Here is a 17,394-nt window from a genome sequence, read left to right on the forward strand (position 1 = left end):
ATGACGTAATACATAAAATTCCCTATTACCAATAGGTATATAAATATATATTAGTGCATTCTCGCGGTAGAATAGTGTATATTGATTCAAATACCATTGTATTTTGATCCAAACGAGTTCAATATATATGTATCTGAAAAAAATAATTTATTACCATTTTAAATATAAGATATTTTTAAGAGACAAAGAAAAGAAATGAATATATAGGAAATGAGAAGGGAGAGGGGAGAGGAAAAAGATGACTCCCAACTCATAGTTATGATTGGTCATTTCCGATGAACTAGAATATAAAATTCAAAGTGAAGTATTAGAATAATGAATAATAAGTTTCTATTATAAATTATCCTCATCCCACACCTCGTTCAAAAAATTTTCCCCTAAAATTGTATCAAGTCATTCATTTCAACAGAAATTCCTTGTAAACTCCAAAATTCTTATATAGATAATTAAATTTCCAATATTTCCAGATTCATATTAAGGATATCTTCCAGACTGAACGAACCAGCGTGAAGAAGAAACCAAAGTTATAGATAGTAAGATATTTAAAATATTTAATGCCATTGACCAAGTTAAAGAGAAATGATTAAAAAAAAATAGAGCAAAAAGAAGAGGATAGGAAACTAAAGCCATTCAAAGTCAATCGCATTTCTTCTGAAAACATCTTATCCATTGTATATTTAATGAATTCACAAATGTAGGAAGCCAAATAACTGCAATTGCAAGAATTCTCAAAAAAGGAACAAACGTAAGATAATGTCAAATTTTCAACGAACCTCTTCCTTTTGATTTAGTTGAGTATGATCTGACCATTATTTAATCAATTTATAATAAACTTATTTCTATAAAAAACTTTTAAAATGAACTTTAAGAGTATTTGAATTTTTATTTAAAACCTTTTTCACAAATGTGTATTATGAATTTATATAAAAATACAAAAACTCAGTTAATTGTAAGTAAAGAAGAAAAAAAAAACAATGAAAATTTAATTCCAGTTATTTTCTTCTTGAAATATTAAACAATAAATTATTTAATTCTGAAAAAATATTTAAATATAATTTATATCCAAAAATTAAACAAATCCCACAAATTTGTTTAAGAAGTTTTCCTAATATTAATATAATAACTGCTTATTTCAAAATTTGCAATAAAATTTAATGTTTTCCCAATACTTTAAAAATATTACCAAAAAGAAAAATGAAGTGTCCAGTTTAATAATAAATATCTAGCTCTATTCTCCGTATAGTTGACAAGAAACTTAATAAATTAGTTTCTCTCTTGCCGATATATATTTATATACATATATATAATTAAATACATATAATGTAATATTTTTAGAAAGAAAATCCCAAACTTTCTCTTTCAAAACTATCGCCTTATTTTTTATTCCTATTCTCACAACTACTGGTTATATCTGTCTTCGCTCTTTAAGCTATACACAGTGCCCGCCCAAATCAGGCGCCTAAAAGTGATCAGAAAACAACTAGAATACAAGCTATGTAATAAATAGTGGGAAAAATTTTGTGGGGCGGGGTTTTGATTTGTATATTAATTAAAAAATAAATTAGATCAAATGACTGTTCTCCTCAAGTGTAATAATAAATAAGATGAACGAAATTAATGATCTATAAAATTAAGAATAACCAAAATGGATGATCAACCTTGTAAAAAGAACATTAATTAATGTATAATGCAAAATATTATTTTAAGGATACCCAAAGTGAAGATGGGTGTGTGTGTAGCGACTAAATTATAATTTGAAGGTCTGAAAATGATCTGTCTGTAAATTAGAGGAATAATCTTAAGGTAAGATTGTACTAGTTATAAAAAAAAAGGTGCATATTCTCCTTGAAAATAGTTTATAGGTGTAATAACAGATTTCCATGTATGTTTGAAACAAAATCACTTCCGTTTCAAATGATTAAAAACAAAAATCTGAATTGTCACTAAATAAATGTATTTACAAACCCCTGTTTTTTAGTCTAATTGTATATTATAATTATATGAACAAGTCTCTGGATATGAAACAAGTAATTAAAAAAAGTTTGACTAAAGAATTTAAATGAAAAGGGTTACTTATTAAATTTAGTCTTCTTTAAGTTTATTTTCTTTGTTTTTATTAGCTTCATCTTGATATTTAGCTGCTTCATTAATGATAGAAATTGCAAACAAAATAACAACAAAAATAGTAATCCATGAAAACAAGGAAGTAATTTGAATTTTGTTGGCGACAACTTCCCACCAATTTTTATTGCTTTTTTTATTATAAGAATTTAAAGTTGATGGTGAAATAGAATCTGCTGATTTTTCATTCACATTGCTTAATATCTTTTTAATATAAATCAATTCCCTATGAATAGTTTCCTTAAGGTAAATTTCATCTCTGTCAAAAAACTGAGAAATTGGCCATTTCTTAACAAACCAAAGAATAATATCAACATGTTTGTTTTCAAATTTATTTGAAAACAAAAATATTAACAATAATGTTTGAAATAAGACTTTAATTATACCTTTACCTAGAACTAGTGGAATAAAGAAAGTCCAAAAATTCATTAAATAATGGCCACAGATAATCCCACATAAGTCAAACATTAAATTTGGCCAACAGCTTAATATAAAGACACCATATCCTCCAAATTTATCTATCAATCTTACTATGAATTTTTTTATTAAACTCATTAAGTAATGTTTTAGACTGGAATCCTCATTGTCTGAATTATTTTCATCATCAGGCAGTAACTCCTTATTAATCTCAAAATTATCATCCTCAACATTTTCAATAAATGATGTGTTTTGTCTCTCAAATTCATCACTCTCCCTCTTTCTTTTTAATTCTCTTAATTTATTATTTTTTCTGGATTTTGAAGCTGCATATGCTGCTGCATATGGGGGCAACTCCCCCAAAGCTGTACCAAAACCCCATAAAAATGCATATGGAAGAATTTTTAATAATATGTTAAATAGATTTATGGTTGGTCTTTTTTCTGTATTTAAATCGTTTACTATAAATAAATCTCCAGGATTTAATAAATTGTTCCACATATTTTGCCTTGGATCAAAATTCAAAGTGTTGTATGTTTCTGCTGTAGTAATTATTGAATAAACATGAGGAAATAAAAACAATAATCCAGTATGAATACCACATCCTAGTCCTACTGAACTCAAAAATCCTAATCCAATCCACCAGATGCTATTAAGAATATTGACGTAAATATATTCGTGAATTAGTGTTTCTAATGTTTTATTACAATTACTTAATCCAATAATAGCTAAAGTAATTAGAAATAAAATCAATATGTTTTTATACCATTTTGTAAATAATTCCATTATAATTTTGCATATCACTTCATAACAAAATAACAACGCAAGATTTAAAGTCCTTATAGGACTTTTATATATACTGATTTCCCTTTGCATATTTGTTTATTTAGTTAATACTATTTCAGTTATCAATTTCCGTATATTCCTTTTTTTTTTAATATATCTAATTAACCTTCAATATATTTTAGATAAATAATAAAATGCATACTTTTTTAAACTTTATAATAGCTATGTATATAAATAAATAATAATGTGTATATGTGTATATATATGTATATATATATATACATATATATATATATATATATATTTATGTCCTTTTTTTTTTAGGTTATATTTGCATATTCATGCATTATATGTTTTTTATCATCAAAGTATAAATAATTGCTGATTTTTTTTTTAGATGCTACCAAATCAATTCAGACTATCTCTTCTGGAGTCTATTAATGTTTATTATTTACACCTGATTTCTCATTTAACACTGTTACTTCTTCACCTCTATATATCCTCTCCAAACCTATTTGAACTCCTCAGTATACTAAATTTAAAATAATTATCTTATTACTAATATCAAATTATTATTATTTAAGTAAATATTTATTTATTTTAATACTATGAATTAATTTATATTAATATTTATACTATATATATTGTTATTTAATTATTACTTATTCATGTCCAAAATATACAATTATTCAAAAAAATCAAAACTAATGTCAATAATCTTTATAATTTAATATAATTTAACTGATTACTCTTTTAATTTATATTTTCTGCTTATTTTCTATTTCAATGATAATAAATACATTATATTATGTGGGGGGGGGGAACAATTTTTAGGCGGGAAACACACATAAATTTTTAATAAATTTTTTTTTTTTTTTAAATAATACTGTGAGATATTTTATTTAAAACAAACAAGTTTAGAAATAAAAATAATAAACAAATATTTTAAAGATTCAACAATTTATCTGAGATTCTATATACATTAAAATGCACTTTTTAAACTTTAACTAACAATTTATACAACAAATACTACAAATAAATGAAACACTTTTTTTTTAATTTAATAATATTGTATTTAGTGATTAATTCGATTATTTATTACTTAAAATTTTACTGGAAAATTGATTATAAAAAAGTGACCTATGAAAAAACGTTATTTATTTTAACCTTGACATTCAAATCCTCTCGAAAACGATTTTTGATGATAGAATTTTAAATATAAATAATTTTTAGTCAAATTCAAATACACAATTGATAGTAAATATGAGTATTTGCTAGATTATAGTTTATTTAATAGCCTAAACAGTAAAAAAGTGAGGAAATATTCTTTTTTTTAAAGAAAATATTAAGTTATGAATAGTGCTAAATCTCTGGAAAGAATTTTGGTATTTTACCTTTTCTTGAATATTTTTCTATTAAATTTAAGTTTAGTACTATCAAAAAAAGTAGTAAATTTTAATAATGGCAATAACACATATTCATTGAAAATAATACGTAGAAAGTTATCAAGAAACAGTCCTGAAAATAATAAACAAAATTCAGCATTTTCCAAAAGTTCAAATCTTATTTTGAGAAAGTTAATGATCAATGAAGATGGCTCTACAGCAATCATTAAAAATGATTCAGAAAATGATTTTAGTTTAGGAAACTTTACAATTGTTTCTGAAAGTAATTTAAATGTTGAAAACCCTGTTAATTTAGAGAACAATACAAATGAAAATTCTATGTTGGCTTTTTCTCTGGAGAAGAGTAATACAAAAGTACCAAAAAAACCTCATAAAAACAACAAAACTGTGACATCTGTCACTACAAAAATTACTTCTTCAAAAACTATTTCTTCAAAAACTACCTCTTCAAAAACTACTACTTCAACTTCAACAACATTCACTATTACTAATTCTACTACTATCACCACAACAACTAATAATAATAGTACTACTCAAATAAAAACAGAAACTAATAACGTTCGTCGTGTTGAAAACAAAAACAACCAAGGATTGTCACATTTTAATAATAATGAAACCAAAAAAGACCTTCAAGTTAATGAAGAAAGTATAACTAATGACATGGCTGAAAATAAGGAAGATTTTACCCAGATATTTAATGTAATACAAGATCCTGATTGGATTACATCTAATGGAGATTATTATATAATTGAATTTACAGAACAAAATTCTACAGTACCACTGGTTAGATTAATCAATCTAAGTGTTGGACTTTATAATAAGAATGGAAATGTTAAAGAAGCTAAACAATTAATTTCTGCTATTTTAGGAAGCAGAAATCTTGGAGATCCTGATTACGAGGAAGATTTTGAGGAAAATAATAACTACTTCGGAAGTGGACTATTTAATCTTGATGAAATAATCAACTGGGATGATCTTGATTTTATGGATGAAATGCCAAGTTTTTTTAGAAAACTAAATAATATTATATGGCTTTAATAATTAATGTATTTAATTCTAATAAAAGTAAAAATAGTATTAATTTTGTTAAGAATTTAAATATAATAGTATTTTTTCATTAAATACTTTCTCATCTTGGTTTAAAGAGTTTGAGTAATCTTCAATACTTGTTTTTAAATCATCCAAATGTACTCCATTTTTACTTAGTACATTTTTCTCAAAATCATTTATATCACCTTTTTCATAATATATAGTATAAACTATTATCAAATCAATAAGTTGTACAATAAATAGACCAGCATCTATAGCTATTGTTTCAATTATCTCAATTTGTTCTTCATCTTCTTCTTGTAAATCCTGTGAACTTTCTAAAGCTTGGGTAATTTTGTTTGAATAATACTTCCTTAAAACTAGAAAATTTTTAAGTTTAAGATAATTATTTTCTATTAGTTTATTGATCAACATCTCATGATCATTTCCTATTAAAAATTAACATAATTAAAATATTTAATGTAAAAAATAGGTATATCTGTCTATTTACTGATATACCTATTATTCAACTTACCAGTAGAAAATTGTAATAGTGACTTTATGATACTACATAAATGTTCATCAGTATCTTGTTGTTGTCTATTTTTAATATATTTTTCATTATTAGTTAAATTCTTAGAAGAATGAGCTAGCAATGCAAAAACAAGCTTCAAGCCAGATCTAAATAAAATAGGGATATTGATAATAAATATTAATTTAGATAATTAAGATAACTTACATTTGAATAAATTTGTTACTCATTTCTCCCTTGTCAATTAATGCAAAAGATAATATTTTTACAGATAAAGGTCTCATAAATGCCTTCTCTTCTATAAGTTTTACCATTAATTCCAATCCTTGTAAATCATTAAATTCCTTTCTCATATCTTCCTCAAACAGAGAATTACAAATAATGTCAACAATATTGTGTACAAACTCTTTTTCCTTAATACCTCCAATTTCTCCATCTCTTAACCCAAAAGTAGCTAGTTTTACCAAAAACTTATCCATAACTTCTTTCTTATCTATATTTATTCCATTGGTACTAATTTGTGAAACTTTAATATATTGAAAAATAATACTTAATATTTCCATTTTTAAAGATGTAATTTCATCCACTATAAAAGATTCATCATTATCGAATATCTGCATTAACCATTCAAATAGTCCTTCAGAGTTTGTAAATTCCTTTGAAACTTTCTTTGGGTCAATTTCAATAGTAGATTCCAAAAACTGAAAATATGTTTCCAAGATTGATTCTTGTAATAATTCATTTTCGTGGTCGATTAATTCACCAAAATCCTGAGATTTTTTTGAAAATATACTTTCAGCTTTTAAATTACGTAAATACATATTTTCTATATTTCTAACAGTTTTAAGTAAGCTAAATGTAAGACCATCCTCTAATAATAGTTTTAACTTTAAAGTATTAATGTCTTGATTCCCAATTTGAGAAGAGCCATCCTGAAATTCTGAAATATCTAGAAGAACATTCAAAATTAATTTGAAAATTTTAATTTTTAATCCATTTAGTACTTTTCCACATTCTTCGTTTTCTTCTGTATCATTAGTTAAAGATATTGTATAGTTTAATTTCTCTAAAGACTCTTTGATCATTTCAGAAAAACCAAAAGTTATAAGATCTTCAATATCACTTAAAAGAATTTCCTTTTGATTTATCTTCTCTAAGGTAAAATACATTTTCTCCACTTCAAAATCTTTTATATACTTTTTGAATTCTCCTAAAATCTCACTTATTCCTTGACTATCATCTCTGTTTATTTTCTTGTTCTTACCATTATCCTCACTTAAATCTTCAGTATCTGTAATACTTCGAGTTCTCTTTTCCAACTTCATTTTTTTTACCCTCCTGCTTTTTTTAAAAATGTTCAATATTTTCTCATATGATTTAGACTTTATAAATTCAAAACCTAAATATGAGACCAAGATTTGTGTAAAAAATAATAATAATAATAAAATAAGTGAATAATAGATATTTTATATAGAATAGACGAAAATTTAACTCCAAATGATTCAAATATTATCTGATCTTCAACTTATTTATTGATCCTTATTTCTTGTGTGGATTTTTTTTTGTCATTTAATACAAAAAATTACACATTTTAGGCGGTAAATAAACCCCGCCACTTCCGGTATCGTAATCATAAATAAAGTTATATAAAAATGTTAAAGGAAGGGTAAAAATTATAGAAAAAAATTAAACTGAAAAAGGGTAAAAAGAAAAAAACAAATTTTTTTCAAAGGAAATTTGTGATGAATTATTGATATTTAGGTTTATTACGTTTTTTAAGATATAAAATGTTTTTGTTTCGAAGAAAACAGGAAAAAGAAGAGGTAAATCCTCTTTCTGAAATAGAAACAGCTCATGAAAAAGCCTTAAAAGCATCACAAGCGATTCAAAGATCTTTACTTGATTTAGAGGAGAAGGAGAAGAAACTTGAGAATGAGGCAGCTAATTTGGCATTACAAGGAGATAAGAATTCTGCACTATTAGTATTAAGAAGGAAGAAATTAGTCACTCAAGAAAGAGAAAAATTATTAAGTTCAAGCTTACTATTAGAACAACAATTACTTAATTTAGAGACAGCAAAAACCCAACAAATGACAATGTCTGCATTATCTGCCAGTGCTACAGCTCATCAATCTTTAATCTCATCTACAAATACTGACAAATTGGAGAAAATATCTGATACAATAAAAGAACAACAATCGATTCAAGATGAAATCTCTCAAATAATTAATCAGTCTCTTCCTTCAATGAATGAGGCTGATCTTTTGGAAGAATTAAGTGCAATACAAGCAAAAGAAATAGATAGAAAAATTCTCGAATCATCTGAAATATTTACTAATAATAAGGTGTTGCTAAATTCTAGTACTAGTAATTTGGATGAAAAGATCATGGAAAAACTATAATTATTTACATAAAGCTATAATAAAGTTTTTTTCTTTAACTATTGATTATAAAATTATATTAAAAAAAATCATATAACTAGTTTTGCTCAATCAAAATTAACTTATTTTTATTTCTTTTGTATTTCTATTTTAAATCTTGGAAATTCTACAATATTTTTTCCCATTAAATTATCTCTAAAGCTTTTACTTATATCTATTTCTTGTAAAGTTCGATTGGCTTTATCTTTAAAGTTATCCATTAAAAACACCTCTTTAATCATGCTTTGATCTATGTTACTCATTAGCTTTAATATTACTTCAGAAACTATTTCATTTTCAGATACACTATCCAAATGTTTCTTTTCTATCAAATCTTTATCTTCATATATTCTAAATTCCATCTTCCATAATAATAAATCGTCTTTTTTATTATAATATGTTGTATTATTCTTTCTTATCTGCATCTCATTTATCGGACAAAAACTTATCTTAATCTTTCTCAAACTACAAGCCTTTTTTAATAATGGGATAGGACTATGCTTAGATAAGTTGTTACTTTCCTTTATTACAGTCACAAGCTTTTGTTCTTCGCCCATTCTGTTTTTCTTTTTATGTTCTCCAATTCTTCTTCTTAAACTGCTAAATAACCCATAATTTTGTTGTACTGTTTGGTTCTCAACGTATTTCTCTTTTACTTGATTTCTTGATGCATTTAACACTCTTCTTTTCACATCTTCTAAAAAGTTAAAATCTCTCCACATATCGTCACTGTTATATTTACTTATAACAATATTTCTTTCAATATGTTTTTTCAACCCGTCTCCATCACATCCTGTTTTAAATTTGTGATAATTTACACACTCTAAACTACATGATTTCGTATTACATGCTGGGCATTTATACTTATAATCATTATCACAATTCTCACACTTTCTGTCTTGACCTAGTTTCTCAGCCGATACTACACTATCAACTTCCATATTTTTATTTTTTTAACAATGAAATATATTTTATCTGGATTATTTAACTTTTAATCCAAATTTTTTTTTTTTTAAGAAAAATAACAAGAATAAAGAAAAAGAATAACAATATTCTTTTAATTCCTTCAACTAGAAAGCCTCTTTTCCACCAGTGTTTTCTCTATGCTTTCCTCTGTAGAAATAATTCTTTTTTTTGATAATAACTCTAATTCTAATCTCACTTTGATTTTCTTTTACTCACTAGTTGACAGTTTTTTCATGCTTGGTCAAAAATTGATATTTGGCGGCACGCATTGCCCGCCTTAAAATGCAAATATATAATAATATTTTGACATTAGTGGAGAGAATAATAAAAAAAGAACTCAAGAAATAAATAAAGGTAAAAAAAGAGTAAAGCATCGGTAGTATAGAGTTGAAAGCATTGTTGATAGTAGCAATAATAATATTATTATTATAACAGTAAAATAAGTTTTCATTTACCTTTATTAGTGTGGAATACACTATTTGATAAAGAAAGTCTTTTGATTTTATCTTATGTAATTGATTTCAAGTCAAAATTATTCCGGAAGTTTATTCTAATAGTAAATTAATTCAGAAATATGACGGAAAGATGTAGCAAAGAAGAATTTTTAACTGTTGTAAATGATAATATTAGTGATGACGATCAAATAAGTGAAGGCGAAATAGAAATGCTGGAGTATGATTCATATTTGGAGGAGTTTGATTCTCTTTCAGAAGCCAAGTGTTTATTTTGTGATTTTACCTCAAATTTGACCGAGGATATCTGGAATCATATGAAAATAGAACATGAATTTGACTTTTCAAAAGAAACTAAAGCAAAGGAAGAATATGACCAAATAAGGCTAATTAATTACTTAAGGAAGTGTGTAAAGGATGGATTAGATGCCAAGAAAGAGTATGAAAAGATTACAATGGAACATAAAATTTGGGAAGATGATTCATTACTAACTCCAGTTATTATTGATGATAGATTGATTTTGGAATTAGATACTCTTAATGAGAATTACACTCAAGAGGATGTGATTAATCCAAATGTTGTTTGTGAGCTTTCAATTGAGGAGGAAAACAAACTATTAAAACAAAAAATTATGTTTATGGCAAATTTAATAACAGAGTTCCAAAATAAAGAATCAGAATTAGATCATAATAAAGACTTATATCCATCTCCATGTAGTAGAGTTTCTACTGCTTCCGAGCAAAGTATATCGACAAAAATATCTCCACATGAGCTTTCACTCAAGTTAATGGATTTATCAAAAAAAGAGTCAGAAATACTAAAATCAAACTTTGATAGAAAAAATGGTGATTTAGATCATTCAGTTAAAAACCGAATTAATAATGAGGATACTTTATACTTCAGCTCTTATTCTACTTTAGACATTCACAGAGAAATGATATTAGATAAAGTTAGGACAGATGCTTACTATAACTTTATTACAGATCCAAACAATTCAATTAACTTGTTTAAAGATAAAGTCGTATTAGATGTTGGGACTGGAACTGGTATTCTAAGTTTATTTGCAGTACAAAGTGGAGCAAAAATGGTTGTAGCTGTTGATGCTGCAAAGGATACAATTAAAGTAGCAGAAAAGATTGCTCAGACAAATAATTTCGGAGAGAAGATCCACTTTATATGTGGGAAATTTGAAGATTTGAATTTATTCATGGTTGATAATAAAGTTATTTCAATTTCAAAAAATGATTTACCTCCAAAAAATTCGGTACCTTTTGAATGTGATATAATTATATCCGAATGGATGGGATATTGCTTACTATATGAGAGTATGCTATATACTATATTAGATGCTAGAAATAGATACTTAAAGACTAAAAATGGTGAATTTTCTGGCCATATTTTCCCTTCTTCTGTCAGATTACAAATTTCTTTGGCAGACTATTCAGATTCTATCGACAGCTTAATGATTCCTTGGGTTAATAATAGACTTTATAATTTGGACCTTTCTGAAATATCTCCAAAATTATCTTCATTGTTATCTACTCCATATGTTGAAATTGTTCCAGCGGAAAGATTACGCTGTAAGAATGCATTTGACCTTCCATGTTTATCTATTCTGAATATTACAAGTAAAGAGTTATCAAATTTAAGACAATATTTTAAAATAGAACTTTCAGAAGAATTTCCGTTTTTCACTTCTTTGGTAATTTCTTTTAATGCAGAATTCTACTCACAATTTAAAAAGGTTGATATGGAAACTTCTCCTTTTCATGAACCAACACACTGGAAACAAACAATCTTACATATAAGATCTCCCGATGATAAACTTCTCAAGATTATTGGAAGTGTTTCAGGTTATATTACAATAACTCCAAGAATAGATAATTCCAGACATATTAGTATTCTTTTAGAATTATACAATATTAAAACCTTAGATAATCAAGTATTCCCTCAACTAATTAATCATTATGCAATGAATTGATATCATAGTATCGAAGATGGAAATAAAGGTTAGATAGCAATACTAGTCTGATATAATGTTTATAGATAATTATGTGGATATCTACTTTTTATGTAAATTCATTATTTATGTCTTTTCTTGATAATATTTTTACCTACATAAACAACACCAGATTTCTCGGAAAATCCTTTTCCACTTAAATTTGTGGATATATTTCTTTTCTCAATTTTAGATTTTCTTCTATTCTTTATATCTTTTTCTGCCTCAAATCTATTAGCTTTATCACCGATATGTAATTTAACATTTAACTCTTCTTCTAATTGCTTTCGTTTATCAATATGTCTTTTAGTAGCCTTTTGGCGAGATAATAATTCTGGTAGAGGCATTTTCTGAGACTTTTTCTGTTTTATACCTAAAACTTTTGCCCTAGCATTATCATATTGTTGACGTTGAAATTTATCTAAATGAGGATATACCAGTTTTCTAATTTCTCTGACAGTTTCATTGAAAAGATTATTTTGTTCATGCTTGAGTACTTTATTGCTATTTTTCTTCATTTTTACTTATAACAAAAGTAAAAATACATAAGACTTTAACTATTAGTGCAACGAATTCTTTTTTTTTATTAATTTTATTCTGTCAAAAGTTGATCTATATATTAATATTACATTAAAATTCTGAATAATTGCCGCCGAAAGCGGTACCGGTAGAAAAATTATGTTTGGCGCCACACACACAATTATTTATTCTAGAAATAAATAGGAAATAAGTTAATTTAAATTTTGTGTTATTATAGTGCTTGTTGAGTCTCATCATTTTTGGTATTTTCTGGGTTACTTTCGTTGTCTCTATTGATGTTGTGTTGTTCTGTATCGGAAGTAGTATCATCATCAGCTTTAGAACTAGGGTCAACAATAGAATTTGTGTTTTCATCGCCATTAACATTGCCATTACTATTGCTATTATTTTTATTGTCATTGTCATTACTATTGCTATTACCTTTGTCATCGACACTGCCATTACCATTACCATTACCATTAATATTATCATCACCATCACCATCACCATCACCATCACCATCATCAATGTTGTTATCTTTGGTGTAATTGGAAATACCTGTCTTCATGGATTTGATAAGTGTTGTATTCGAATGTTGAATTTTTTCTGGTTCTTCTTGCACTTTATTGGAAACTAACTGAAAATTATTATAGTATTCAATCGCACGTTGTTGTAACAGTATATTTTGAGATTCAGGAAGTCTTCTAAGCATTACTCCAGGAGTTCCTCCCCACTCAGTGAAAGGAGGAATTAATGTATTTGGAGCTATAGTTGTTTCCGGTAAAATTATACAATTATCTTTAATTATAGAACCTGATCCAATGATCGAATTTTTTCCAATATAAACATTTGATCCAATTGAAGATGCCATAACTACAGAATTCTCACCTATTTGAACACAATCACCTATTGAAATGGGAACCGATCCATATTTACCCTTAATTTTCTTAAAACAAGGTCTAATAATACAGTTTGGTTCAAGTATAACATATTGCCCAATTCTTATCATTACAAGATCTCCTCTAAAAATTGTTTCAGGTTTATATATTTTATTGTGAAAATAAAAATTGAAATTGATTATTTTTATATCAGATTAAATTTAAATTATTACAATAAATAAAGTAAATGGTTGTACTCACAAAAACTCATGGTTCCTAAATCTTACCTTAATATAACTCCACTATCAATAATACAAGTACCTAATAAATGTATATTTTGACTTCCACACAAAATTGTCTTCCTACATACGATATTCCCTAAAAAAAATTAGTATTATGTTAAAATACTTTTTATTAGCAGTATAATAACTATGCTAATAACATTCATAGTTATTATTACTGTAAAGGCATTTAAGCCACTCAAATCTACATACCAGAAGCCGTCTGCACATAGTCTTTTTTATTTCTGGTTATCTTTTCTTCCTCCATTACTCAGCTTTTATTCAAACTATTTTACAAATTATTTTCAATACCAACAGTACCCTGCTTTCCCTGTATTCAAAACATGCTTTAAATCAAGTATAATATTATTTTATCCAAGTTAATTAATGTATTCTTTTCTTCGGAAAATATAATCTAAAAATGTTACTTGGTGTTCTTTATACTCTTTTAAATTAATATAACGACCCCGCCAGAATTAGCCGCCACAACAATGGCGCCATTCAAAATTAACTAAATAATCAAATAAATAATATATTGTCTCGTCTCGTCTATATAAAATATTAATAAATGTTACCTAAAAAAACAAGTCAATTAAAGTGCAAAAATTAAAATATTTGAATAAATAAGTAACTTGGTCAATAAGGATTAATATATCAGCAAGGAAAAATTTCCATTTTCTTAATTTTTAAATTGTTAAAAATTAGAAAATAAAATTTAAGCCGTGAGGATAGGAGCGGCGATAAAAGGAAAAAACCTCTTTTATATAGAAGATACAACTAATATTTAGTATATTGTAATTAAATAAGATGTCTGACGTTGAAATTGATCAAGAAGGTACCCAAGTTCAGGCTGAACAAGAAGTTGTCAACGACTTAACCACTGCCATCAGATATGTCTTAAAGAATTCATTTGTTAGAGGTGGATTACTTCGTGGATTGAATGAAGTTGTTTTAGCTTTAGATTCAAAAAAAGCTCAAGTTTGTTTCTTGGCGGAATCTTGTGAAGAAGATTGTTATAAACAGTTGGTTGAGGCTCTTTGCCGTGAGAGAGGAATTCCTTTGATTATGGTTCCAGATTCTAAGGAATTAGGAGAAATGGCAGGTTTATGTAAGGTCGATAGAGAAGGTAATCCACGCAAGGTTGTTGGAGCTGCATCAGTAGCTATTGTAGACTATGGTGTTGAATCTGAGGCTTACCATTATCTTCAAAAACACATTGCTGAGAACTGTCGCTCTTAGATAATTACAAATGTAATTCTTCAATGAATTGAGTTGTTTCTTTCCTTCTCTTATTAATTATGATACAATGTCTTTACTCATTATTTTCTTCCATTTATTATCTCACCTTATCTCTAAAAATCTCTCTCTCTCTTTCTCTAATGATCCCTGTTCGAACATGTGAATCCTCGTTCTTATTACTACTGCTATTTCTATGTTTGGGTATAAATGCATAGATTCTGTCTTGCCTCTGTAATTATCCAAAATAATAATAATAATAATAATAATAATAACCAAGTTTTAGTAAAAGTAAAAAAACTATATAATCTAATATAAATTACAATATAAAAGAAATATTATTAGAGTACGATGTTGGAAAAGTGTATTAAATATATAAATAAATCAAATGTGGAAGATTTGAAAGATCTACTTGGTTTTAATGATAATTTGTTCAACGAAAATGAAGACTATTTAATAACTTCAAATATGGAAAACATTAATCAGAAATCAAAGAAAGGTGTTATCCCTATACATTTAGCGTGTAAAATTCAGGATTTTGATATTTTAAAGTTACTTTTAAGATGTGAAGATTTGGATGTAAATATAAGAGACCCCACTAATTCATTTACTCCTATAATAACTTTAATCAATAATGGTGGAGATATTGAATGTTTAAATCTCTTGTTGAAAAGATCTCCAAATCTTTATTTGTGTGACGAAGAATTTGGGGACTCACCATTACATTGGGCAGTTAGATTGGAGTTACCAAAGGTTGTGCATAGATTAGTAAAATATGGAATGGATGTTAATCTTCTTAATCATAAAACTGGGCAGTCTCCTCTTCATCTTGCTATTTTGAATGGGAATGAAGAGGTCATAATTGAATTAATAGAACTCTCTGCTAATCCCATATTACAGGATGATAATGATTTAGAGAGAAACTCTATTTTGCATTTATGTGTACTTCAAAATATACCAAATATTGCTTTATATATATTTAATTCAGCTACGGAATCTCAAAAAGAAATTATGAGAAAATCTGTCGATAGAAATGGAAATAGTGCATTGCATTTGGCCTATATGTACGGTATGATGGGATTAGCAGAATTTCTGATTAGTAATGGATTTGACAAGAATGCATTAAATGATCAGAATTTATCTCCTTTAGATTTGAAATTGGAATATGAGGAAAATAACAAAAAAGAAAGTAAAGATGGGAATAAAGTAAATCAAAACCAACATAAAAAAACCGAAATTAGGCAGAGAAGAGGAAATAAAATACAAGAAGAAATATATAAGACTCCAGTTTCTGAGTTTCTGGTTAAATACAATATAGCTGAAAAACCTAGTTTAATAAGTACTGATGATGAAGAAAATGATCAAGTTTTGGGAAAACATGATTTTGTTTTCAAACTCTTTTATAAAAAAGGATACTATTACCTTGATTCTAGTTTCACAAGTCTAACTTTTAATGATTTAACAAACATCGGAATAAAGGACAAAAGTTTAAAAGATTTAATATTGGAAAGTATAGGGGCTGAAGTGAAAATAAACCAGGAAAAGATTCAACAATCAGTAAAGAAGCAACAAGAATGTAGAAGAAGGAGAAACACTGCTTACTCCATAACAGCAATTTCAATCTGTATCCTTATATTTTTCATAATGTATGTTATACTTAATGCATTAACCAGAAACAAGGAAATGATCAATAAACACCGGTAAATAGTCAAGAAATTATCCATCTTCCTACACTAAATATAAAGCTAAATATGATGTTTAATCATACATATAATAGTAGTAAGACACCTTGGGAATTGTAGACTTAATTTCTAATAGAGTAATAATTTAATACATTATCTCAAATTTAGTGTCTACCTGATTTACCTTGGAATACACGTGTTGGAGAGACGACTTCAACAGGGATATCAAGACCCAATCCAACAAGCATATCTTTAGTATCTTGATCAACCAAAATAACATCTAAATCGACTTCAGACTTATCTGGTAGTTTTTCCATGCGTCTTTCTCTCTCTTCTTCTTGGAGTTTTAATGAAATACCACGTACTGGACCTTTTTGAATTCTCCTCATTAAATGGGTAACGAATCCTGCAATCTTATTTCTGAGACGTTTTGTTGGGATTGAAGCAACTTCTTCAGCAATTTTCTTGTTGGTTTGGAAATCCAAAGTAAGTTTTGATACATATTTTTCAACAATAAGTCTTGCTGCTCTCTTGACAGTCTTAGTTCTAACTCTACCCATGGTTAATCAGCTTCCGAACTATATACGAAACTATTCGAGTTTTAATAGTGAAAATAAAATAAAATAAACTGAATAAAAATCAGTTATGAGAAATTTCCTTTATTTTATT

General features: G+C 26.7%; 11 protein-coding genes across 11 annotated transcripts; 5 read left to right on the plus strand and 6 right to left on the minus strand.

Moving 5' to 3' along the window:
* Positions 1–2,082: 2,082 nt before the first annotated feature.
* On the minus strand, positions 2,083–3,324 carry cubi_02058 (vacuole membrane VMP1 like integral membrane protein; the record flags this gene model as incomplete). Its single annotated transcript, XM_029019070.1, has 1 exon — positions 2,083–3,324. One exon carries the CDS (start codon positions 3,322–3,324, stop codon positions 2,083–2,085), a length of 1,242 nt encoding a protein of 413 aa, XP_028876544.1.
* Positions 3,325–4,676: 1,352 nt separating this feature from the next.
* cubi_02059 (uncharacterized protein) lies at positions 4,677–5,768 on the plus strand (the record flags this gene model as incomplete). The annotated part of the gene is made up of 1 exon (XM_029019071.1): positions 4,677–5,768. One exon carries the CDS (start codon positions 4,677–4,679, stop codon positions 5,766–5,768), a length of 1,092 nt encoding a protein of 363 aa, XP_028876545.1.
* Positions 5,769–5,816: 48 nt separating this feature from the next.
* cubi_02060 (uncharacterized protein) lies at positions 5,817–7,616 on the minus strand (the record flags this gene model as incomplete). Its single annotated transcript, XM_029019072.1, has 3 exons — positions 5,817–6,208; positions 6,295–6,440; positions 6,499–7,616. The coding sequence occupies 3 exons, from the start codon at positions 7,614–7,616 to the stop codon at positions 5,817–5,819; spliced, it is 1,656 nt and encodes a 551-aa protein (XP_028876546.1).
* Positions 7,617–8,078: 462 nt separating this feature from the next.
* On the plus strand, positions 8,079–8,693 carry cubi_02061 (uncharacterized protein; the record flags this gene model as incomplete). Its single annotated transcript, XM_029019073.1, has 1 exon — positions 8,079–8,693. One exon carries the CDS (start codon positions 8,079–8,081, stop codon positions 8,691–8,693), a length of 615 nt encoding a protein of 204 aa, XP_028876547.1.
* A 107-nt stretch (positions 8,694–8,800) lies between these two features.
* Positions 8,801–9,652, minus strand: cubi_02062 (uncharacterized protein; the record flags this gene model as incomplete). Its single annotated transcript, XM_029019074.1, has 1 exon — positions 8,801–9,652. One exon carries the CDS (start codon positions 9,650–9,652, stop codon positions 8,801–8,803), a length of 852 nt encoding a protein of 283 aa, XP_028876548.1.
* A 599-nt stretch (positions 9,653–10,251) lies between these two features.
* Positions 10,252–12,111, plus strand: cubi_02063 (arginine N-methyltransferase; the record flags this gene model as incomplete). Its single annotated transcript, XM_029019075.1, has 1 exon — positions 10,252–12,111. The coding sequence occupies one exon, from the start codon at positions 10,252–10,254 to the stop codon at positions 12,109–12,111; it is 1,860 nt and encodes a 619-aa protein (XP_028876549.1).
* A 101-nt stretch (positions 12,112–12,212) lies between these two features.
* cubi_02064 (uncharacterized protein) lies at positions 12,213–12,647 on the minus strand (the record flags this gene model as incomplete). Its single annotated transcript, XM_029019076.1, has 1 exon — positions 12,213–12,647. The coding sequence occupies one exon, from the start codon at positions 12,645–12,647 to the stop codon at positions 12,213–12,215; it is 435 nt and encodes a 144-aa protein (XP_028876550.1).
* Positions 12,648–12,880: 233 nt separating this feature from the next.
* On the minus strand, positions 12,881–14,075 carry cubi_02065 (dynactin subunit P25; the record flags this gene model as incomplete). The annotated part of the gene is made up of 3 exons (XM_029019077.1): positions 12,881–13,670; positions 13,814–13,904; positions 14,021–14,075. 3 exons carry the CDS (start codon positions 14,073–14,075, stop codon positions 12,881–12,883), a joined length of 936 nt encoding a protein of 311 aa, XP_028876551.1.
* Positions 14,076–14,614: 539 nt separating this feature from the next.
* cubi_02066 (40s ribosomal protein pelota RNA binding domain-containing protein) lies at positions 14,615–15,046 on the plus strand (the record flags this gene model as incomplete). The annotated part of the gene is made up of 1 exon (XM_029019078.1): positions 14,615–15,046. One exon carries the CDS (start codon positions 14,615–14,617, stop codon positions 15,044–15,046), a length of 432 nt encoding a protein of 143 aa, XP_028876552.1.
* A 348-nt stretch (positions 15,047–15,394) lies between these two features.
* Positions 15,395–16,747, plus strand: cubi_02067 (uncharacterized protein; the record flags this gene model as incomplete). The annotated part of the gene is made up of 1 exon (XM_029019079.1): positions 15,395–16,747. The coding sequence occupies one exon, from the start codon at positions 15,395–15,397 to the stop codon at positions 16,745–16,747; it is 1,353 nt and encodes a 450-aa protein (XP_028876553.1).
* A 142-nt stretch (positions 16,748–16,889) lies between these two features.
* cubi_02068 (40s ribosomal protein S17) lies at positions 16,890–17,285 on the minus strand (the record flags this gene model as incomplete). The annotated part of the gene is made up of 1 exon (XM_029019080.1): positions 16,890–17,285. One exon carries the CDS (start codon positions 17,283–17,285, stop codon positions 16,890–16,892), a length of 396 nt encoding a protein of 131 aa, XP_028876554.1.
* Between the last annotated feature and the right edge of the window lie 109 nt (positions 17,286–17,394).

Source organism: Cryptosporidium ubiquitum (assembly GCF_001865345.1).
Source record: "Cryptosporidium ubiquitum isolate 39726 chromosome Unknown contig_12, whole genome shotgun sequence".
In the NCBI taxonomy this organism is placed as follows: Eukaryota; Apicomplexa; class Conoidasida; order Eucoccidiorida; family Cryptosporidiidae; genus Cryptosporidium; species Cryptosporidium ubiquitum.